Below are 25,343 nucleotides of genomic sequence, written 5' to 3' on the forward strand. Positions count from 1 at the left end.
TGTAGTCGGCCAATTTCCTGCCATGTCCTCACATGGTCGAAGGGGAGAGGGAGCTCGGTGGCAGGCGGGGAGCTCTTTTATAAGGCCCTAATCCCAATCATGAGGGCTCTGCCCTCATGACCTAATCACCTCCCAAAGGTTTCTACCTCCTAATATCATCACCTGACCTTAGGATTAGTATTTCAATACATGAATTTTGGGGAGATACAAACATTCAGACCAGAGCACACACAATAGCCACTGACCTTGCATTCTTGATTGCTTAGCAAAGAAAGCATTTTACTTGTCTTTCAAAAATTTTAAATTTCTATAGCAAGTCAATTATAGGCATATGTTAGCTTTATAGAAAAGATCTACAGATATTAAGAAATTTGTTAGTGTCAAATGGCAGGCTGGAAACAAAGCCAAGTGTACAATTCAGGTTACCTGGCTTCTAGTGAGTGACTCCACTCCCTGCCTTAAGTCATGCAACTGCTGACATTCATGCTCTCGCACTTACGGATCTTTTGTTTTCTTTTGCACAGGCGTACAGTACAGCCTCACATTCTTCTTCCAATTCTGAAGATACAGAGATGTGATGAGAGCAACTAATGGCGTTGGCTGACAGCTGTTTCTGGATGTTGAGTAGGGATCCTTTCCCGAAGAATGAGCTGCCACCCATTCACTGTCTCTGGTAGAGACTCCTCTGGAAACCAGTTCATCATGGGGGACTGTCTTCTATTGTCATTTGCCTTGGGGGTGACTACTGCAATAGATGGCTTATTTATGGTCAACTTAAGGCGGGAACCACATTTCTTTTCATGTGATTTCTTTCAAGCTTCAACTTCACTACATTTCTCTGTATGATGATATCTCTTAATTCTATAGGCTCCTTGAACATTAAAGATGATTTGTAAATCTGTATATGTGAGAGCTGCTATAAAGTATCTGAGCAGATGAGCCTATTAAAATTATGCTTTTGTAAGAATGTTGTGGCTGCTAAAATAGATGCCATTAAGAATGCCTTTAGAGTATACTTGAATCTTCCTGGTTAGCTGATAAAACCTCAAGAGTGCTTTTGTTTCTGGTAAACTTGCTTTTAAGCTGTAACCTTCATTTTGCCTCTAGAAACCCAAAACATAGTAAAATTCAGAATAAGATCTTAGAGACTTCCTGGTGATAAAACTAAGGATTTCCTTAAATTGCATTTCTCAATGTTCTATAACCTTTCCAGCATTTTCCTTTCACAGATGGAGAAGGTAGGGGCTAGCATAGGAAAATGACTTATTCTAGTTAACAGTTATTCATTGTTTTACCACACAGCATGAGAGGCAGATGGAAAGAAAAAAATGAGACATCATCACCAAGTTGAATGTACAGTAATTCACTCTCAAATAATACTAACTTAAAAGGAAATCAATAAAGATGATATACCTGAACGCTCTTGGTAGAATCTATTTCAGTAGCACACCGTCCCGTCCCCAGACAAGAACAGAGAACCTGTTGGTTATTTTAACAGGGCAGGGGTTGGCAGGAGGATGCCAACTCATGTTAGATTGCACAAGCACACTACACCAAGCTATCCTGGAGAAAATGAAGCTAAGGCCAAAGGGTTGCAATCTGATTTTAATGACAGTCAATCTTAAGGGAAAGCCACAACCTCCTCCATGTGAGCCTTGAGCAGAAATTCTGGATGTTCGGCCCAGCTACCTGAGACTTCCCCTTACCTGCAGAGTTCCAGTGTATTCCCGCCACCTAGTTTCTTGGCTCTTTTCCACCCCCCCTCCCACCAGCCTCAAACCCACATGGGATGCTCTCAGCTGAGTGCTAGCTTAAGGTTATTTCATGCTCCCATGTTCTAGCTAATGCTACTCATGATCACAGTATCCACAGAGGAGGGAGGCATACGCTGAAGGCAGAATATGCTACCTCAGCATTTTGATTGTTTAAAAAACATGAGGCCCTGGTTCCCTCCATTTTTTCTCTTATATCCAAATTCTGACACCACTGGCCTTCAGCAGTCTGTAACAGGCGTGAGTTCAAGGTGCCATATGCTTCTCTGGTGCCTGTTTGTGAGCCAAATAGAGGAACAGGATGCTGGAGAGAGCACTGACCAGGAAGATCACATCAAACCAACGGTGATAGAAGTTGAACTGTAGCTCTCCAAGGACTTCAGTGATTATGGTGCGATATTCTAGAGGCATGCTCATTCGAATCAGTAGCACGGAGGAGACAAAGTACATGCCCTGTAAGTTAATCCAGAAGTCACTTGGAATGTGGTGAAGGACCAAAGGGAATTGTTACAATATTTAGAAGTATAAACACTTCTGGTAGTTTACAGTTGTAAGCATAAAACTAGGTCATTACACTTACCATTATCTGTGCTAATAGCAGGACAATGACGTTGGAGGACTTACTGCTGGAGATGGCATAAAAGAACTGTCAAGAAAGGGAGAAGAACTTATGCAGTGCTGCTGGATTCTTGTGTCAAGAACATTAAGTAGCATATTTAACATTTAGTGAAAAGTGTCTATTCCCCATAGCAATCCAGTAGAGAACAACAGATATGATTAATGCTGTGAAGAAGAGAAACAGACTGATAGCAAAGGATCCAGCTATGGTTTCCCCAGAAGGAGAGCTGGTGGTTTTAAGAACTATTTACATTAGGACATGAAAGGATTCCAATCGCTATCAAATTTTTCAGAAACTATGTGATACACAGGACTTTCATATATCACTGTAAAACATTACAACAGATTACTCCAGGCTACCCCAAGCCCTTGTAATTATTACTAGCCTGAGCTCTTTCCAAAATTGTGCTAGATGCCTGGAGTACCCTTCTCTTCTTCTCTCCTCCTAACCTCTTCACTCCTTTCATTCAAACAACTCTTGGATCTTGGGCTCCCCACACCTCTTCTCCAAGAGAAAACCTACCTTCTGCCTCCATAAAGCCTCCCGATGTTGATCAGAAAATAGTAAAACATTCTACTTGTCCTACTTACATGTCCTCCTTATGAGTGACTCTCAAAGTTACTCTAACCTCAAATACCTCTTGTTCATCCATTCCAAGTATCTCTGGAGCTCCTACCATGTGCCAGTTTCTACTCCTAGATGCTGGTGCCACATCAGTGAACAAAACAGACTGAACTCATTCTATGACCTTTGGTAAATGTACTCATCTGATTGGCATATGATGTAAATCCATCATCATAAGTTTACTGAGCAGTTTCAATTTTAAAAAATTTTATTGTAGGTCTTTTAAATACTTGTGACTGTTCAAGTTCTTTGAAGGCAGAAATCTTAATTAGGTAAAATTATCTCATGGTCACATGAAATGCCGCAAATCATAATTTATTTATTTATTTATTTATTTTAAAGCTTTTTATTTATTTATTGAGAGAGAGAGAGAATGGTAGAGAGAGAGCATGAGAGGGAGGAAGGTCAGAGGGAGAAGCAGACTCCCTGCTGTGCAGGGAGCCTGATGCGGGACTCGATCCCGGGACCCCAGGATCATGACCTGAGCCGAAGACAGTCGCTTAACCAACTGAGCCACCCAGGCACCCCGCAAATCATAACTTAAACTCAGTGCTACAACATACCTTTGTAAGAGTGATCAGTAATCCTCTGATAGATGTGACGATAATTATTCCAACCAGAATGAAGGAAATGTGCTGAGACCAGAACTTTACCTGCCACCATAAAAGGAAGGAAAATTATGTGTGAAATCTCTGTTGAGAGACATGTGAAGGCTATTCTTCTGATGCATTCTGATCTCTTATGTGACTGAGAGGGAACTTCATTAGGCCCTACCTCATTTAAAAAAAATTTTTAGGGAGGGAGGAAAATGAGTAAGGGGCAACTACACCTAGGAAGACTGTAGTGGATAGCTTAATAAGCAGACTTAATCAAAACTTAGGACAGAAGCAAGCAAGTGCAGTGGTAATGAAAAAAACACTAGTCAAAGAAACACAGATGGAACCAATGACGCAGCTTTGGTGTGTTAAGTGAAAAGCACAAATTGAAATTAAATAGCAGCTAAATTATTTTTAACATCTGTGAATGATAGTGACCTGATCACCCAAAACTTAAAGAAATTTTTCTTTTTATAATAAAAGAATATGTAAATGTTCTCAGCTATGGTCTAGGAAATAGTTGCCCTTCACTTGAATTACATGATGTTACCTTTTTCTCCTCTTGGTTTGCTTCATAGTGGAAGGCGGCTTTGGGACCCTGTGCTTGTTCGGGTCTGAAAAGTGTCTGTGGGGGAACTGCTATTACTAACATCTAAAAGATGTTATTCAGAGTTCTGAAACGTGGAGTATACAGATGGATAATAGATGAAATACAGAGACACCACAGCAACTAGCCTCAGAAAGCACTGATAAGGAAGAACACTTCTAATAATTGAGCCTAGTAAACATTTTAAAAGAGGAAAAGAGAACACGTATCAGCAATCGTGAAGCCTATTTTGTGGCATAATTTATAAACTACTTGGAGGAAAGATACCATGCTACCTCACATGAAAAATTTACACTATTGATCTATCATCAAAAACCATGTGCTTTGAGTTGTTCATCAAGGACTGGAGCTCAATTTGCTCTGGTTCGCTTTCATTTTATCTAGCTACTAGGAGCATGTCCAGCTGAGGCAGATGGCTCGGGGGAGCACGCAGTCTGTCACTAGATTTACAGCACAGCTAAATGGCCCTCAGAGGGACTAAAGATGTGACTCTTACAATCATATCAAAGTGCTAATCATCTAGAATCACTGGCCATGTATATGTGTGTGTGTATATATATATATACACACACACACACACATACATTTGGAAAATATATTCTTCTATAAATAAAGACATTAAATTGGGACACGAGTATGTTTAATGATAGCGGTATTATAAAACAGGTAGAAAGAAGATGAAAACTGCACAGGTTACAGTCACCATCTTTAGCACAAAGTCCACATTAATTAATTGGTAGATTAATTGGTAGCTTTTTACGGCAGACATAATTTCACTTCTAACGTGGAACACTAATTAGTAGTTAATTTTCTACTAGAGGAACCAAAGGTGAGTTTTGGATTTGATCATCTCATGTATCACAGAGAGAAGTATCCAATATTTGGTGGGGAGAAACTGGGCAGGGGGAGCTGGCTACAGAAAAGCAGTGGAGGAACTACAGAAATAATCATCTAAGACAGTAATAAATACCAGCCATCACTTCTGGTTTTACATCCTTTACAAATCTGCCATATAAGTATGTCAAAAAACAGAGGAGAGTGGGAAGAACAAAGGCAGAATTAAGTAAGGAATTAAAATCTTAACAATTGTAATTTATAGCAGATAAAATAGGAACGTAAGAAACCAGGATCTTCATACAACTCTTACATCAAATTGGATCCCCAGGTAATTCACAGTGATCTCGATGCCTCTTGTAACAGGATCAGTTTTCCCAACTCGGTCAAAAACGATATTAATGGTGGCCTGCAAAGACATGGAACTTTATATTACAGCATCTCAATAATCACTACCTCAAAAAGTGACTCAAAATAATGAATCAATGTAACATATCTTACAGGCGGATGTTCCTACAACTGCAATTCTACTCTCAATCTACATCATACATAAGACATTTATTTTGGCTATTCACATACAGGCAAACAAAAGTCCTTATCTACCCTTTCTTTCTTTTCTGTAAAGAACAGAAGGAAAAAAGGCTATGGCATATACAACCTTAATTTCACAGAAGTTAGGTAACAACATTCGGTGGATAAAGTTTGAGTAAGAGAATCAAGAATTCCAGGGTTAGTCACTCTATTTTCTGAATGCTTGGAGAGCAATCACTAAAATAATGAAAAGAGAGTTACAGCTAACAAGTCAACAAGAGATCAGACAGAATTATGAAAAATACCCAATTAATCCAGAAGAAGGCAGAAAAAGAGGAAAAATGGAAAAAAGAACAGATGGGACAAATAAACATGTAACAACACTGCTGTTTTAAATCCAACCATATTAATAATTACATTAAATGTAAACAGTCTGACAACAGTATGGCAAACTCTGACACTGTGGTGATAGGAGCCACAGATGATATGCAGATGAATGCACTTGGCTGTGTTCAAACAAAACTTTATTTACAATGGCAGGTGGTGGCTGGATTTGGCCTATGAGCTGCAGATGGCTGAATCCTGGTCTCAACATGCCAATTAAATGGCAGAGACTATAAAACTGGATAAAAAAGCAAGACCCAACTATATGTTGCTTACAAAAAAACCCACTTTAAATATAAAGATACAAATCAGTTAAAAGTAAAAGAATGGAAAAAGATACATTATGCTAACACTAATCAAGAGAAAACTGGAAGGTATATATTAATATCAAAGTAGATTTCATAGTAAAAAATATTGCCAGGGATTAAAGGGTCATTTCAGAATGATAAAAGGATCATTTCAACAAGGGGTACACAATGACCCTGAAGATGTATGTACCAAATAATAGAGCTTTAAAATACATGAAGCAGGGGTGTCAGGAAGATGGTAGAGTAGGAGGATCCTGAGCTCATCCTGTCTCACAAACACACCAAGATAATAGCTACCTCTGTGTAACTCTGAAAACAACACGAAAACTGGCAGAACAGACCTTCCACAGTTAACTGTTGAGAGGAGGCCACATTGAAAAGGGTAGGAAGGGCTGAAACACACCTGGGAACCAAACCTCCCGTGAGACTAACCACAAACAGGTGGGACACCACAAGCACAGAGAAGCGGAGAGGATCAGACCCCACATGAGGCACCCCAGGCAGTGGGACGATGAGTTCCCAGTAACATCTGGCTTTGAAAACCAGTGGGGATTAACTTTGGGAGCTTTTAAGATCAGCAAGGCTCTTAAGTCCAGGTACTTGAAAAATAGGCAGGCCTTAACTCTGGGAGAGCCAGAGGGCAATCAGAAACTAAGTCCCAGCCCTTAAAGAGCTAGAATAAATAACTTGGCCTGAGACACAGCACAGCAACAGCAGTTTGAAAAGTGCTTGAGTATATGTGAAGGATATTCATTACCAATCTCAACACGTGCTGGAGGGTCAGGGAGACTTCTCTTCAGGAGACTTACAGAACAAAAGTGCTGGTGGGCACCATTTCTCTTCTCCTCCCCCAGTGTAGATAGCCAGACACTTGTGGGAACTACCACTAATACTCTCTACCTATCTTGCGAGCGCCCTGCCCCACTTTCACCTGGGGACCTGTCTGCCTCAGCAGGTGGTCCTTCAAAACAACTCCTGCCCCACCACACCCTGCAAGCAGCCTGAGCAGGGACCCACACCACTCCAAAAGTGACTGCAGCCCTAGAGAGAGAGAGATAACTCTACATATCAGTGTGCCCGCAGTTCCAACAGCTGAGCCTCTTAGTTGGCTGTGCAGGCACTAAACCTTGCCCAGTGTGCCCACAGCAGGCAAAGCAGGTCATTGCAGACAACTAAGGCAAATGCAACTCAGCCACAACAGTAGGGTGTATGTTGCCCACATAGGAGACACGCTTGGAGCACCTGGTTCTGGTGCCTGGAGGCACTGCACTACAGGGCACCACAGACCCTCTTCTACACAAGGCCATTACTTTCAAGACCAAGAGTCATAGCTGATCCCCTAATACATAGAAACAAACGGAGAGCTAAGACAGAATGAGGAGATAGAGGAATATGTCCCAAATGAAAGAACAGGACAAAATCACAGCAGCAGATCTAATGAAATGGAGATAAGCAATATACCTGGATAAAGAATTCAAAGTAATGGTCATAAAGATACTCACTGGACTTGTGAAAACAATAGATGAATTCAATGGGAACTTCAACAACGATATAAAAAGGAACCAGTCAGAGATGAAGAATTCAATAACTGAAATTAAAAAAACAAACAAACACACTAGAGGCAATCAACAGTAGATTGGAGGATGCAGAATGGATCAGCAATTTGGAAGACAGGGTAATGGAAAGCAACCAAGCTGAACAGCAAAAAGAAAGAATAATAATAAAGGAGAACAGGTTAACGGAACTCAGCAACACCATCAAGTGTAATAACATTCACATTATAGGCATCCCAGAAGGAGAAGAGAGAGAGAAGGGGGCAAAAAATTTGTTTGAAGAAATAATAACTGAAAACTTCTCTAATCTGGGGAAGGAAACAGGTATCCAAATCCAGGGAGCACAGAGAGCGCTGAACAAGATTAACCCAAAGGGGTCCACACCAAGATATGTAAAATTAAAATGGCAGAAAGTAATGATAAAGAGAGAATTTTAAAGATTTATTTTGAGAGAGAGGGCATGTGCACACAAGCAGGGGGAGGGGCAGAGGGAGAGGGAGAGAAAATTCAAGCAGACTCCACAATGAGTTGGGGAGCTCAATCTCATGACCTGAGCCAAAATCAAGAGTTGGATCCTTAGCTGACTAAGGCACCCAGGTGCCTCTAAGGAGAGAATTTTAAAAGCAGCAAGAGAAAAAAAAGTTACTACGAGGGAAACCCTATAAAGTTATTAGCTGATTTTTCACCAGAAACTTTGCAGGCCAGAAGAGAGTGGCATTATATATTCTAAGTACTGAAAGGAAGACCTGCAACCAAGCATACTCTACAAGGCAAAGTTATCATTCAGAATAAAAAAAGAGACAAAAAGTTTCCCAGACAAAAGTTCAAGGATTTAATCACCACTAAACCAGCCCTACAAGAAATGTAAAAGGAAATTGAGTGGAAAGAAAAGGCCATAATCATAAGAAAGTTATGAAAGGAAAAATTTTCATAGGTAAAAGCAAACATATACTAAGTGTAGTAGATTAATCCCTTATAAAGCCAGTCTGGAGCAAAAGTAGTAAAATCATTTATATCTACAAAACCAATCAAGAAATACACAAAATAAAAAGATGTAAAATACAGTATCATATACATAAAATGTGGAAGGGGAGTAAAAATGTAGTACTTTTAAAATGTTTTTGCATTTAAGCTTGAACCTAAGTTCAGCCATCAAGTTAATACAGACTGCTATACACCTAAGATAAAATATATAAGCCTAATAAAACCACAAATCAGAAACCTTTAATAGGTACACAAAAAATAAAGAGAAAGGAATCCAAACATAACACTGCCACATGGGAAGAGAGCAACAGAAGGAAAAGAGAAGAACCACAAAAACAATCAGAAAATAATGAACGAAATGGCAGTAAGTACATAACTATCAATAATTACTTTAAATGTAAATCGTCTAAATGCACCAATTAAAAGACCAAAGGTGAATGAATGGATAAAAAAAACAAGACCCATCTATATGCTCCTTTAAGAGACTAACTGCAGACCTAAAGACACATACAGACTGAAAATGAAGGGCTATAAAAAATACACCATGCAAAAGGCAGGAGAAAAGCTGGGATAGCAATGCTTAATATCAGATAAAGTAGACTTTAAAACAAAGACTGTAGGCTAGAGACAAAGGAGGGCACTACATAATGATAAAGGGATCAATCTAACAAGAGGATATAACAACTATAAATATCTATGCCCTCAACATAGGAGCACCTAAATACATAAAGCAATAATTAACAGACATAAAGGGAGAAGTTGACAGTGATACAATAATAACAGATGACTGTAACATTCCACTTACATCAGTGTAGATCATTTAGACAGAAATCAATAAGGAAACAGTGGATTTGAACAACACATTAGACCAGATGGACTTAACAGATATATACTGAACATTCCATCCAAAAACCAGTGAATACATTCTTTTCAAGTACACGTTGAACATTCCCCAGAATAGATCACAACTTAGGCCACAAAACAAGTCTCAATAAATTTAAGAAGACTAAAATCATATCATGCATCTTTTCCAACCACAATGGTATGACACTAAAAATCAATCACAAGAAAAAAATCTAAAAAGAATACCAATACATGGAAGCTAAATAACATGCTACTAAACAATGAATGGGTCAACCAAGAAATCGAGGAAATAAAAAAATACAAGGAGACAAATGAAAATGAAAATACAATGGTTCAGTCTTTGAGATGCAGTAAAAGCTGTTCTAAAAGGGAATTTCATAGCAACAAAGGCCTCACAAGAAAAAAGAAAAATCTCAAGTAAACGACCTAACCGTACACCTAAAAGAGCTATGAAAGACCAAAGCCCAAAGCTAGCAAAGGGAAGGAAGTAATAGAGATTAGAGCAGAAATAAATGAAAGAGAGAGAGAAAAAATGAAAAGATCAATGAAACCAGAACCTCTTTCTTTGAAAAGATTAACAAAATTGGTATATCTGTGGCCAGATTCATCAAGAAAAAGACTCAAATAAAATCAGAAATAAAGGAGGAGAAATAACAATTGACAGCACAGAAATACAAAGGGTTATAAGAAACTATTACGAAAAACTGTATGCCAACAAATTGGACAACCTAGAAGAAACAGATTCTTAGAAACATAATCTTCTAAAACTGAATCAGGAAGAAATTGAAAATCTGACCAGAGCAATTACTAGTAATGAAATGGAATCAGTAATAAAAAAAAACTCCCCCAAAACAGAAGTCCAGGTTCAGATGGCTTCACAGGTAAATTCTACCAAATATTTAACAAAGAGTTAATACCAGAGAGGTGAAAGACCTATACTCTGAAAACTGTAAAACACTGATGAAAGAAACTGAAGATGAATCAAACAAATGGAAAGATATTCCATGTTTGTACACCTTAAACTAATGTAACATTGTGTGTCAAGTCTACCAAAATAAAGAAGAGCTAATACCTATTCTTCTCAAACGATTTTTAAAAAAAGATTTATTGAGAATCATGGAACACATCAAAAACTAATGAGGTGGGCGCCTGGGTGGCTCAGTTGGTTAAGCGACTGCCTTCAGCTCAGGTCATGATCCTGGAGTCCTGGGATCGAGTCCCGCATTGGGCTCCTTGCTCAGCAGGGAGTCTGCTTCTCCCTCTGACCCTCTTCCCTCTCGTGCTCTCTGTCTCTCATTCTCTCTCAAATAAATAAATAAAATCTTTAAAACAAAACAAAACAAAACAAAAAACAAAAACTAATGCGGTACTGTATGGTGACTAACATAAAAAAAAAAGAAAAAAAGGATATATTGATTTCTTTTAGAGAGAGGAGGGTGGGGAGGGATGGAAGGAGAGGACGAGGGAAAGAATCCCAAGCAGACTCCACAATGAGCACAGAGCCTGATGCAGGGCTTGATCTCACGACCCATGAGATCACAACCTGAGCCAAAACCAAGTCGGATGCTCAACCAACTGAGCCACCCAGGCACCCCTCTTCTCAGATGATTAAAAAAAAAAAATAGAAGAGGAAGGAAACTTCCAAATTCATTCTTCAAGGCCAACATTTCCCTGATACCAAAACCAGAGACACTACAAAAAAAGAAAACTATAAGCCAATATTTCTGATGTACATGGATGCAAAATTCCTTAACAAAATTTAGCAAACTGATAAAAAAATTTTGCAAACTCAATTCAACAATACATTAAAAAAATTATTCACCATGATCAAGTAGAATTTATTCCAGGAATACCAGGGTGATTCAATATTCTCAAATCAAACATGATAAACCACATCAACAAAATAAAGTATAAAAACCATATGCTCATTTCAAAAGATGCAGAAAAAGCATTTGACAAAGTACATCATCCATTCACGATAAAGTGAATTTAGAGGGAACAAAGTGGGTTTAGAGGAACATATGTCAGCATAATAAAGGCCATATATGAAAAGTGTTCATTGGTGAAAATGAGCATCATACTCATTGGTGAAAAACTGAAAGCTTTTCCTCTAAGATCAGGAAGAAGACAAGGATGTCCACTTTCACCACTTTTATTCAACATAATAAAGGAAGTCCTAGTTGCAGCAGTCAGACAAGAAAAAAAAAAGGCATTCAGAATGATAAGGAAGTTAAACTGGCTATTTGCAGATAACATGATAATATAGAAAAACCTAGAAACTCCACCAAAACATTAGAACTGATAAATGAATTCAGTAAAGTTGTAGAATACAAAACTAGTATACAGAAATCAGTTGCACTTCTATATACTAATAACTAAGTACTGGAAATTAAGAAAACAATCCCATTTGCAACTGCACCAAAAAGATTATCTAAGAATAAACTTAACTTAGGAGGTGAAAGACCTATTACCCTGAAAACTATAAACTATTGATGAAAGAAATTGAACACAAACACATGGAAAGATAATCTGTGCTCATGGATTAGAAGAATTAATATTAAAATGTCCATACCACCCAAAGCAATCTACAGATTCCATGCAATCCCTACCTAAATATGAACAGCATTTTTCACAGAACTAGAGTGAATAATTCTAAAATTTGTATGGAACCACAAAAGACCCCAAATAGTCAAAACAATCTTAAAAAGAACAAAGCTGGAGGTCTCACAGTCCTGGGGTTCAAGATATACTACAAAGCTGTAGTAACCAGAACAGTACGGTACTGGCACAAAAACAGACACATAGATCAATGGAACAGAAGAGAACAATATCATATGATCCAGTAATCCCACTACTGGGTATTTACTGAAAGAATATGAAAACACTAATTTGAAAAGCTATATGCACCCCAATGTTTACAGCAGCATTATTTACAATAGCTGAGATATTGAGGCAACCCAAGTGTCCACTGATAGTTGAATGGATAAAAAGATGTGGCACATATATGCAGTGGAACATTACTCAGCCATAAAAAAGAATGTGATCTTGCCATTTCCAACAATCGTAGAGGGTACTATGCTAAGTGAAATAAGTCAGACAAGGAAAGACAAATGACACACGATTGCACTTATAAGCAGAATCTTAAAAACAAATGAACAAAGAAATAAGCAAACAGACTCTTAAATGCAGAGAACAAACTGGTGGTTGCCAGAAGGGAGGTGAGTGAAGGGATGGGTGAAATGCATAAAGGCGACTAAGAGACACAAACTTTCAGTCATGGAGATGAAATGTACAGCACAGAGAATAGTCAATAATATTATAACATTGTATGGTGACAGATGGTGACTACACTTATAGTGAGTACTCTGTAATCTATAGAATTGTTGAATCACTATGTTGTACATCCAAAATTAACATTCTGTGTTAATTATAATTGGGTAAAAAAAATACAGAAGCAAAAACTGATAGAACTAAAAAAAGACAAATCCACAACAATGGTTTGGAATTTCATCAAATCCCGCCCCCCCAAAAAAACCTGATAAGATAGTCAGAAAATTAGCAAGGATACAGAAAACTTTAACAATACTATCAACTAACTTGACCTAATCGACATTTATACAACACTCCAGCCAACAGGAGCAGAAAACAAGTCTCAATAAATTTGAAGAGATTTAAATCATACTAAGTATGTTCTCAGATCACATGGAATTAAATTAGAAATCAATTACAGAAGGATATTCACAAGATCCCCCAAATATTTAATAACATACTTCTGAATAACCCGAGTCAAAGAAGAAAAATTAGAAATATTTTGAACTGAATGAAATAAAAATACATCAGAAACGTTGTATTTTGTGAGATGCTTAGCAAGAAATTTATAGCACTAAAACACATACTAAAAGTTTTCAATCAATGATCTTAGCTTGCACTTTACAAAATTAGAAAAAGACCCAAAATAAGCAGAAGAGAAATTATAAGAATCAGAGCAGAAATTGATAAAATTGAACACAGAGAAACAATATAGATAATTAATCCAAAAGCTGGTTCTTTGAAGAGTTCAATAAAATTGATAAACCTTGATCCAGACTGATCAGAAAAAAAAAAGACACAAATTAGCAATATCAAGAATTAGGTATCACTTCATAGCCACTAGAATGACTCTAATAAAAAGATAAATAAGTGTTGGTGAGGATGTGGAGAAATGACAACTGTGACTCTGCTGGTGCGAATGTAAACTGGTGCAGCTGCTTGGGAAAACAGCCTGGCGGATTGGCAGTTTACCAAAAGGTTCAACATATAGGTAGCATATGACCCAGCAATTTTACTTTCATAGGCATGTACCTAAGGGAAATGAAAACATATATTCACATAAAAATTTATCCATAAATGCTCACAACGGCATCATTTATAATGGTTCAAAAAGTTGAAACAACCCAATGTTTCTCAACTGATGGATAGATAAATAAAATGTGGCATATCCATATCATGGAATATTATTCATCCATAAAAAGGAATGAAGTATTGATAGAGGCTACAATATAGATGAACCTTAAAAACATTTACTAAGAAGCTAATCACAAAAGACGACATGTTGTATGATTCAATGTACATGAAATATCCAGAAGAGAAAATCTATAGAGACATAAAATAGATTAGTGCCTGCCTAAGTCTAGAGAAGAAATAAGGAATGACTGCTAATGGGTATGGAATTTCTTTTGGGGTGATTGTATCGATGTGTGCACAACTCTGTGAATATATTAAAAACCACCAAACTGTACACAAAATGGGTGAATTTTTTGGTATGTGACTATCTCAATAAAGGTGTTATATAAAGAGGAGAGGGGTGACATTACTACAGATTTTATAGATAGTAAAAGGATAATAAGGGAATATTAAGAGCAATTTTATGCTAATAAATCTGACAACTTCAATAAAAATGGACAAATTCCTTGAAAGACAGAAACTACAAAAGCTCACTCAAGAAATATACAACCTGAACAAACCTTATCATCTATTAAAGAAATTAAATCTGTAGCTAAACGATTTTCCTGCAAAGAAGACTCTAGATCTAGATGCCTTCACTGGTGAATTCCACCAAATGTTTAAGAAAGAAATGATAATAATTCCACATAAACTCTTCCACTAATTGGAAGAGGAAGGAATTCTTCTCAACCTCTAAGGTCAGCATTACTCTGACACCAAAGCCAAAAACATTACAAGAAAACTATACTCTGATATTTCTCATAAACATCGATGCAAAAATTCTTAGGAAAATGTTAGCAAATTAAATCCAACAACATACACCATGGCCAAGTAAGGTTTATTACAGGAATTCAAGGCCAGTTTAATATTAAAAAATTAATCAATGTAACTCACTATACCAGCTGACTAAAAAGGAAAAGTCATATGCTCCTTTCAATAGATGCAGAAACAGCATTTGACAAAATCAAACACACTTTCATGATCAAAAACATTCAATAAACTATGAGCAGAAGTAACTTCCTCAGCCTGCTAAAGGGCATCTAGGAAAAGCCAACAGCTAACACCATATTTAACAAGATCAGGATGACTGCTCTTACCACTTTTTTTTTTTTTTTTAAGATTTTATTTATTTATTTGACAGAGAGAGAGACAGTGAGAGAGGGAACACAAGTAGGGTGGGTGGGAGAGGGAGAAGCAGGCTTCCTGCAGAGCAGGGAGCCCGATGCGGGGCTCGATCCCAGGACCCTGGGATCATGACCTGAGCCGAAGGCAGACGCTTAACGACTGAGCCACCCAGGCGCCCCACAACTTCTGTTTAATTTTGTACAGGAGGTTTTGATCAGTGCAATAAGGCCAAAGGAGGAGAAGAAAGAAGAAAGATGGGATAGGACAGAAAAGGAAGGGAAAGGAAGGGAAGAAATAAAAGGTATCCAGATAGGAAACAAAGAAGTAAAACTGTCTTCATTTGCAGAGATCTGATTGTCTATGTAGAAAAAAATCCTGTGAAATCTATAAAAAGTTTTTAGAACAAGGGGATTTAGCAAGGTTGTGAAATAGAGAAGATTGACAGACAAGAATCAGTTGTGTATCTATATATCAGAAACACTCAGAAACTGAAATTATAAAAACAGTCCCATGTATAATAGCACCAAAAATATTAAATACTTGAGATAAAGCTGACGAAAGATGCAAAAGATAAACTGGACTTCATCAAAATTAAAAAATTCAATTCTTTGAAAGATACTATGCAGAGAATGACAAGCTAAGCTAGTGATTGGGAGAGAATATATGAAAATCACATATTTGATAAAGGGTTTCCAGAATATAGTGAAAAACTTGCAAAACCCAATAAAAAGAAATCCTAATTTAAAAATTGGGCAGCAAATTTCAATAGCTGTATCTCCCCTCTCCCCGCAAATATACAGGTGGCAAATCAGCACATGAAAAGTTGTTTAGCACCATTAGGCATTAGAGAAATGCAAATTAAACAATTAATATCACCTCATACCTATTAGAATGTCTAAAATTTAAAAGACTGACTAGGGGCGCCTGGGTGGCTCAGTTGGTTGGGCGACTGCCTTCGGCTCGGGTCATGATCCTGGAGTCCCGGGATCGAGTCCCGCATCGGGCTCCCTGCTCGGCGGGGAGTCTGCTTCTCCCTCTGACCCTCTTCCCTCTCGTGCTCTCTATCTCTCAAATAAATAAATAAAATCTTTAAAAAAAAAAATAAAATTTAAAAGACTGACTATAAAATGTGAGCAAGGATGTGGAGTAAGTGAAACTCTCAAACAATGCAGGTGGGGATGTAAAATGGTACAACCTCTTTGGAAAAGTTTGGCCATTTCTTCAAAAGTTTAACATCTGCCATGTGACCTAGCCATGCTATACCTAAGTGTTTTCTCCCAAGAAGAAAGAGTATATGTCCACATACAAACTTGTACACAAATGTTCATAGCAGCTTTATTTGTAATATCCCCAAAATGGAAACAAATACCCATCAGCAGGTGAACAGATAAACAAATTCTGGTATAATTGCACAACGGAATACTGCTTGGCAATGAGAAGGAATAAACTATTGATTACATGATAACATGAATGAAACATAAAATAATTATGCTGAGTAGAAGCTGTCAGACAGAAAAAAGGTACCTACTCTAAGATTTCATTTATATAAAGTCCTAGAAAATATAAACTAACGTATAATGACAGCAGATTGGTGGTTGACTGGGGATGTATGAGACAGACATTACAAGGGGGCACAAGAAAGTTTTTGGAAGTGATGGATGGATATGGTCACTATCTTAAGTGTGGTGATAGTTGTAACAGGTGTACACATCTGTCAAAACTTACCCAATCATATACCCTTTAAATATGTGCAGTTTATTAAATGTCAATTACACTTCAATAAAGCTGTTAAAAAAGGATATGCTCCCCTAAAGTCTACAACTCAGGAAAAACTTTTTAGTAGCTTAGCTCATTGAACATACTATCTTCATTTACCTTCTCCCACTAAATGAATCAAGATTTAAAAATTGTTCTCTGAATAAGTATTGACATCAATTTATTATAATATTAGATCTACTAAAATCCAGAATCTTCCATTCATCTATATTGACCAAAATTAACAAGCTGATAAAGCTCCTCTTTGTGCAAACACAGCCCCAGCCCCAGTCACAGAACCAGAAAGTCCAATCAGCCTTTTCTGTAATCACACTGAAATCCATGAATATCTACATGAGTCACAAGAAGAATGTACATAAAATGCATATAAATGATGAAGTTTTAGAATATAACTGAGGCTCACTGGGGTGGAGTCCAGAGCTGACGACTAAGAAAGAACTCTTGAGATGTCTTTGGTGCAAAAGGGTGGTGTATTAAAGCACAGGAACAGGACCCATGGGCAGAAAGAGCTCCTGCCCTGGGGTTGCGAGGGGTGGGAGTTGGGGGATGTAAGGAAAAGGGAGGTTTCAAAAGGATTTTTGTATGCTAAAGAAGACTCACAGGATACCACAGGCTTTGTCATTGTCAAGTTAAGGTTGTTTTTCCTTCTAGTAAGGCATTAACAGTAAGATAGTTGGGAGCTTCCTGGAGAGACATTACACTTTGCCCGCTTCGACAGGCTGCAGATTATCAGGACATTTAATTGTACCTGCATTCCCTTCTGGAAGCTAGGCCATTGACAGAAATGCTTTGTTCTTATAGATTGCTAAGACATTTGTAAACTGAGGGAGACTCCTGTCTTGTAGGATTGTGATCTCTATAAGTTTTCCTTTAGGGCAGCCAGGAGCGCCTGAGGACTGTCACATGGATCCCATGAGGGCGGGGGGTTTGTGGGGTGTCAGCTTCTGCTTTGTCTTCAGCTTACCTTCTGTTTCCTCATCATAAAGAATAGAGCATTAAGAGAGAGCCACAAAAGAATGAGAGCTATAAGCACATAAAAATGAATTTATCTCTAGAAATATGTTTTTCTTGTAGAACTTACCTTGGATTGAACTTTTTTTAGGTATATACAGATTACTAAAAAGGAGAAGTGGTTTCTGTTCTGAGCTGAAGGTAGGGATTGTGTCACATAGATATACTCAAGGGTAATATGGAAAGCAGTACAAAAATAAGAAACTTTTGTACTCCCTTCATATAGTTTATAAACTATGATCTTATTAATGATTTCTGAATGAAGAAAAATGCAACCTCTAGGTCTAAAAAAAGAGAGGGGGAGGAGTCAGGCTCGGGATGTGAAAGACAGCATTCTCTGTTGACTCAATTGGATTTGGAATTTAGTTCAGTGCCTCAGTCAAACCCACTTTTCTCTCTGCCATTTAGCGGGGAAAATAACCTAAACCCTGACAGTTAAAACTAATATACTTACCATGAAAATTTTCCAAACACAGTAAATAGAGAAAAAGTAACCCAGAAAATTAAAGTATTTCCCCTTGAAAGTTTTGGAGTATTCTATTCTCTCCTGAGGGAAAACAAACAACAAAATATAGTTAGTCTCAGCAAAATGTAAACTTATATTCAACCAAAACATTCCAGCCTCTATGAAATTGCTGTTATGCTGGAGTGAAAGACCCACAAGTGATATTAATCTTAAAATAATACTAGGGGGCAACATTTATTGAATGCTTACTTTAAGCCTGAAATTGGGATAAACACCTTACATACATTATCTACTTTAATTTTTATAACAACTCTTACATGTTCTATTATCTTAATTGTACACATGAGAAAACTGAGACTTAACAGGGGTTAGATAACTTGCCCAAGGTCACAGGAATTTAGGCTCAGGTCTGTCTTCAAAGCCTATGTTAACCTCTACCCTATATGGCTATTCCTATGAAGTGATCCTTGAAAAGGATAAAAATAGTTTGAATGAACTTAACTAATAGATTTTGCATATTTAAATTATATTGTATTTTAGGTGCAAATAGGAAAGTTACTTCTCATAGTTAGGTCACTTCTTGATCTGGATCCTTTCTTTCTTTTTTTTTTTTTAAGAGAAAGAGACTTGGGGGAGGGGGCTTTGCAGGGGGAGGGGCAGGGAGAAAGGGAAAGAGAATCTTGAGCAGGCTCTATACCCAGTGCAGAGCCTGACACAGTGCTAAATCTCATGACACTGAGATCGTGACCTGAGCCAAAATCAAGAGTCGGACACTCAAGCAGCTGAGCCACACAGGTGCCCCTTGATCTGGATCTTTTAAAACATGGCTAGATCATGGCACTGCTCTCACAATATTACTAATTTATAAGGGAATAAAAAGCAGAGGAGCTACCATCTTGACCCTGAATCAGTAGAAGTGGTGTGTGCCACCTTCCGCAGTTCAAAAACCTCTCAAATATCCCACTAATTTCTGTTATTGAGTAAGAATTCTGCTGGGGGTAGGAGCAATGTCATGAAGAACGCAGACTCCTAAAGCTTCATGGCTGATACTGGAGCTATGAGGTCTTTCTTGCACTGCTTGGCCATAGAGGACACTAAAAAGCTATTTAGTCTTGTTCTTTCTTCAATCATACTGGTAAAAACCACACTTCCATTTCCTTGCCTTGTACCTTGGTAGCATATAGATCAGCTGTTTCCAGAAAAAGCTGCCTGCTTAGTTCTTCCAAAGCATCCACTTCCTGTTGAATAAGAGTAAGATCTGGCACAAAATGGGCATCAAGGCTTAAATCACATAGAAGTTTCAAGAAATAGCAATGAAGAAAGCATATGCTTTTAGTTTTTCCTATGGTAGATCCTAGGAACTGCCTATATATTCAGTTTCCTGCTTCATGAACAAAAGTACTCTTTTAGAGCAACTTTCCCAACCTCCAACACAGGTGTGTAAAAGCGTCTCCATTATCAAACACCTACCACTCGCTAGTTCAAGTGGCTCAGCAGATGGTTTTGTTCGTTGTTGCTTTTCTTTGATCTCGTTAAAGCCAAATATAATTTTGAAATCTCAAATAGTTACATAGTAAAACACCTATAATACAGCATAGTTTTCCCCTAAATTATCTGAATAAATGTAACATTAGGAAAGGGAACTAACACTATGGAGTTCCAATACAGGCTGGGATTTATAAACATGACTTTTTAGTTCTTTATAGACATTATCTTCTATTATTCTCCTAACAGTCCCATTTTGCAGATAAGGAAAGCAAAGCCCAGAGTCAAGTAAATTGCTTGAAGTCACACAGCTAACAGGTGTAGATGCCAAGTCAGATCTGCCTTCCTCCAAGGCCTGTTCTTTCCATTACACTATGCTACTTTCCAAGAACTTACTGAGGTCCTATTATTTTCTCCATTTAGGAGACAGGGGCTCAGAGAAGTGAAATAATCCTGATACTTTTACTGACTTGACTTATCATCACTAAGATAGCTTAAACCTAAACTTTGGCTTTTATGGACTTTTAAGTAATAAAAATAGTGAAGATAGCCCAAGCTCGAAGATTCACTTTGATCCACATCCTCCCTACTCTGATTTTTCTCACTACAGGCACATCTCATTCTGTCGTACTCTGCAGATTTTTTTGTTGTTGTTAAACAAACTGGAGGTTGTGGCCATCCTGCGTTGGGCAAGTCTACTAGTGCTATTTGTGTCTGTGTATCACATTTTGGTAATTCTCACCTTATCTCAAACTTTTTCATCATCATCACTATTATTATTATATTTGTTATGGGGATTTGTGATCAGTAAAATTACCACTCACTGAAAGTTCAGATGATGGTTAGCACTTTTTATACTGGTTTTTTTTAAGAATGCTCTTGCACACTCAATAGGATACAGTATAAACATAACTTTTATATGTACCGGGAAACAAAATATCCATCTGACTCGCTTCATTGTGATACCTGCTTTTGCGTGATGTTCTGGAACCAAACCTGTAACATCTTTGGGGTATGCCTGTAGTACTCAAATTACCAAGTGCCCTTCAGCTCCTTCCTCAAAGCGGCTGCTACTCTCATGGTCCAGGCAGTCAAACAACAGGGCTTAACTAGTTCCATGTCCCCCTCGCCCATGATTAGTCAGCTTCTTGAGGAGAGAGAGTACACTCTGTTCATCATTTTAGCCCCTAGGACTGCCTGGAAATAGGAGACATGAAATAAATGTTTCTGGATTAAATGAATTCAATGTAATCCTTTTTTTCCTCTCTCGTGGTCATGTCATCCTGCCTTTCTTTGATCTAATTTTTACCTACATTTGACACCAGAAAGGTATGCCCCAATTCATAGCAAGAACAGATAACATCCTTTTCCTCGAGTTGAAGCAAAAGGGAATTTGTACTTCCTCAGGCCAGAGAAAGAAGCAGGAATATGCTATCTCACTTCAGGCCCCCTAAGTTTTGACTTAATAGTCTGGTAGCACAAAGAGATTTTGTTACTCAATGTGGGCATCAGTTTAACACTGCAAGGCTGGGCCAAGAACAATCCATTAACCCAGTCTCCTTGATTCTTTAAACCAAAAGTCACTGAAGATACAGTGCTGCTTAAAATTTGTTTAGAAATACTGACTGCTTTTAGAAATAGGCCCTTACCATCCCCTACATATACAAACCATTCATTTTAGGGAGCCACTGTGTTTCATGCTGCTTGGTCAGACCCAGGAAATAGAAGAGTGTAGTGGAAAGAACTAAGAGGAGGTCCTATCTTTGCCACAAGCCACAGTGTGACTTAACCGCTCTGGGTCTATTTTCTCATCTGTAAAATGGAAAGAGTGATTTTTAGGACTTCTTCAGCTCAAGGACAATGGTTTTATGATCTTTTAGGGGTGTTGGAAAGATGACTCTGTATTTCCTAAGCCTAGCTCTGGCCAGCTGGACTCTGATGCAGTCCATCCCGATACTACTTTTGTCTTCTGGCCTTGGTCCAGAGTTGAGAAAAAGAATCAAGCAGAGTCATAAAGGATACTTTCACTTCCTGGTGCTGAAGTGGTAACACTTTTTATCATTCCCCAGAATCCTGACGGTTTGTTATGCACCTCCCCCTTCTGGAACATAGTTCTCCGTGTCATCGCCATCCTGAAATGAAACAAAAGATAAAACCTCAGCAAGGGAGCTTGGACCCTCATGGTCTGTTCTCATCCACCTTCTAGTCTCATAACTACCTCTTTCCTTTGCTGAGCTGTTCAGGAAAGAATGCAAACTCTGGAGTCCCGCTTTTCTACGGCTTACAACCGAAGGGAAACTCTACACTCCCAAGAAGCAACGTGGCCTAGGCAAAGGAACACAGAATTTGGAGAAGACAGTAAATGTGGAGACCGGCTCTGAGAAGCTGTGAGACTTCAGAGTTTCTATTTACTCATCTCCGATGGGTGTGAAGATCACTGAAATCATATATAAGAACTCTTGTTACCAACTATAAAGCACCGCACATATATTAATTATTATTACCGTTATCATTTAAGGACAAAACAGTTAACACACCTAAAGGACCAGGGTCAGGGTAGGAACTAAAAAAATGTTTTCCCTTCCTTTTCAAATACAGACAAAAGAACAAAAAATAAACCCAGCAAGATCACATAAACCTAGCCTCTTCTAAGACATCATTCTCTAACTCCAACCCCCCCGCCCCCACTATTGAATAAGTCAACAAGAAACTGACCACGACTCCTTCCTCTTGTCCTCTCAGTCTATGGAGAACTCACTGCCTCAGCAACAGATGTGGGCATGGTCCAGCCTACCACAGTGGTGTTGAGGACAGGGCCCTTGCAAGGAAGAGGAAGATCACTTGTACATAAATGGTTACTTGAAGGGTATAACGGGCCAAGGCCTACCGGTCTAAAATAAACCAGGGTAAGTGTAACAGAGATAGAGTAGTAGGACTAAAGAAAAATTGAAAAGAAGATGGAGACTTTTGGGTGACAAGAGACAGAAATGGTAAGGAGGAAGAAGCAGCATTAATATTTACAGTTGATGGTACCAGTGGTGCCAAATAGTATTTCTATGGGCTAATTCTTTAAGCCACTGGTTCAAATGATATTAACACTAAGAATATTAGGTGTATGGGGCCATGCTGACTTAACTGCTTCCTCCCTAAATGACCTCTGCCTGGATACTGAGTGAATGAAATATAGCTCCAAGCTTTAGCTGTCTTTTTCTTTAATTACATATGTTCACTGTAACTCAGCGTTGTTGGAAGATGTAATTAACCGCTAAGAAGAGGCTCAGACCTAGGGAGATTTTGACTTGGCAAGACTCCTAACCCTTAGTTTTCCCATTTTCATAGGTGGTCATAGGTGGAAAAGCTGGCACAAGTGTGTGAAGAAGGAAGAGGTTCTATCTTCACTTCAGTTTACCATGCTGGATTAAAGGACAGGCCTTGGGGAGAGAGAATACACAGACAGCCATTTCTATTATCCTTAGTTTTCAAAAAGTCTCAGCACAACAAACACGATGACTGGCTATGGAGTGGAAATGGGTGACTGTGTAAAGGTGACTGACACTGTATCATGGCCCCGTAACAGGCAGAGAGGTACAACCACTAGAAGTGAGGGTTGTCTGCACACAGCAAGCATGACCTTGTTTTAAAGAACTTACTTTCACTTTTACTTATCACTTAGCTCTAAATCAATTTTGCTCTTATCAAATAAGTTGCAGATGAAAAATAAATGTATATTTTCAAAAGAAACAGTAACAATATCAAACTTCCTGAGATGTGGTAAAAAAGAAAAAAATAGTATGAGGTACTAGAGAAGTCAGCAACTTTTATCTTGAACTTCTTTTTGTCACTATCATCACCACCCCCACTGTGATCATCATCCCTACTGCCTCTTTATAACAAGGGTAGTCCAGATCAAGAAATTATCTATTCATTATCAGCTGAATGCCACTAAAAAACTCATAGTCTGGAAAAACATACGCATGCAGCTGAGGTTTGGTGGTAGCTTGCAAGTCAAGAGGCTGGAAAAGGTCTACTGTGGTTTAAATATGCCATTCTACGGTTTTCTGATGGAAACCAGAAAGGTGGGAATTCAGCAATCACTTTTCTTTTTTAATTAAACATTTTGAGATAACTGTAGATTCACACGTGGTTATAAAAAAATAGAGAGATCCTATGTACCCTTCACCCAGCTTTTCCCAATGGAAACATCTTGCAAATTTATAATACAGTATCACAACCAGGGTACTGACACTGATAAGAGTCAAGATACAGAACATTTCCATCACTACAAGAATCCCTCATGTTGCCCTCGTATAGCCCACTTCCCTCCTCTCACCTCCAACTCCTCTTTAACCACCCAGCCACCACAAATTTGTTTTCCATTTCCATTTTGTCATTTCAAAAATGTTACATAAATAGAATCATATAGTATGTAACCTTTGTGGATTGGCTTTTTTCACTCAGCATAATTTTCTGGAGGGTCTTCCAGGCTGTTAATTATTGATAGTTCATTCCTTTTGGTTACTCAGTAGTATTCTGTGGTATGGATGTGCCACACTTTAACCATTCACTCATTAAAGGATATCTGGCTTATTTCCATTTTTGGCTACTATGAATAACACTGCTATAAACATTAGTGTACAAGTTTTGTGTGAACATAAGTCTTCATTTCTTTGGGATAAATGCCCAGGAATGCAATTCACTGGGTTGTGTGGGCGTTGCGGGTTTAATTTTTAAAGAAACTGCTAAATGGGATCCAGAATTACTATTACTACATTTTAACCAGCAGTGTATAAGTGATCCAGTGTCTGCGTCCTTACTAGAATTTGGTGTCACTTATTTATTTTAGCCATTCTCATACACGGTTATCTTGTGGTTTTAATTGCATTTCTCTAATGGCTTATGATGTTAAAACATCTTTTCATGTACTCAATTGCCATCTGTATATGCTCTACAATGAAATATCTGCATGTCTTTTGGCCATTTTCTTTCTTTTTTTTAAAGATTTTTAAAGATTTTTAAGATTTTATTTATTTATTTGACACACACACAGAGAAGGGGAGAAAGCAAGCACAAGCAGAAGGAGCTGCAGGCAGGGGAGAAGCAGGCTCTGCGCTGAGCAGGGAGCCCGAAGCGGGATCCCAGGACCCCGGGATCATGACCTGAGCCAAAGGCAGACGCTTAACCGACTGAGCCACCCAGGCATCCCTCTTTTGCCCACTTTCTTTTTCTTTTTCCTTTCTTTCTTTCTCTCTCTCTTTCTCTAGAACACAAGAGGCAGGAGGGTCAGAGGGAGAAGCAGACTCCCGGCTAAGCAGGGAGCCCGAC

At 38.2% G+C, this 25,343-nt stretch overlaps 2 protein-coding genes across 5 annotated transcripts in view; one reads left to right on the top strand and one right to left on the bottom strand.

Annotated features, from left to right (window-relative positions):
- The window catches only part of PDZK1 (PDZ domain containing 1), a 49,799-nt gene extending 48,411 nt beyond the window's left edge, over positions 1-1,388 (top strand). For all 3 annotated transcript variants that reach the window (XM_028088324.2, XM_088022304.1, XM_088022305.1), the window contains one exon: positions 525-1,388. In XM_028088324.2, coding sequence (XP_027944125.1) covers positions 525-578 — 54 coding nt within the window. In that variant the 3' untranslated portion in view covers positions 579-1,388. The remainder of the gene's footprint in view (positions 1-524) is intronic.
- Positions 1,389-1,587: 199 nt separating this feature from the next.
- The window catches only part of GPHRA (golgi pH regulator A), a 56,888-nt gene continuing 33,132 nt past the window's right edge, over positions 1,588-25,343 (bottom strand). For both annotated transcript variants that reach the window (XM_028088326.2, XM_088022306.1), the window contains 7 exons: positions 22,044-22,153; positions 19,706-19,794; positions 18,525-18,617; positions 5,366-5,461; positions 3,579-3,668; positions 2,353-2,418; positions 1,588-2,225 (listed from right to left, as the gene is read on the bottom strand). In XM_028088326.2, the coding sequence (XP_027944127.1) occupies positions 2,019-2,225; positions 2,353-2,418; positions 3,579-3,668; positions 5,366-5,461; positions 18,525-18,617; positions 19,706-19,794; positions 22,044-22,153 (751 nt within the window). In that variant the 3' untranslated portion in view covers positions 1,588-2,018. The remainder of the gene's footprint in view (positions 2,226-2,352; positions 2,419-3,578; positions 3,669-5,365; positions 5,462-18,524; positions 18,618-19,705; positions 19,795-22,043; positions 22,154-25,343) is intronic.

The sequence above is a fragment of the Eumetopias jubatus genome, unplaced genomic scaffold (genome assembly GCF_037043125.1).
Source record: "Eumetopias jubatus isolate StellerSeaLion01/CBP00866 unplaced genomic scaffold, mEumJub1_p1.0 scaffold_4, whole genome shotgun sequence".
NCBI classification, from domain to species: Eukaryota; Metazoa; Chordata; class Mammalia; order Carnivora; family Otariidae; genus Eumetopias; species Eumetopias jubatus.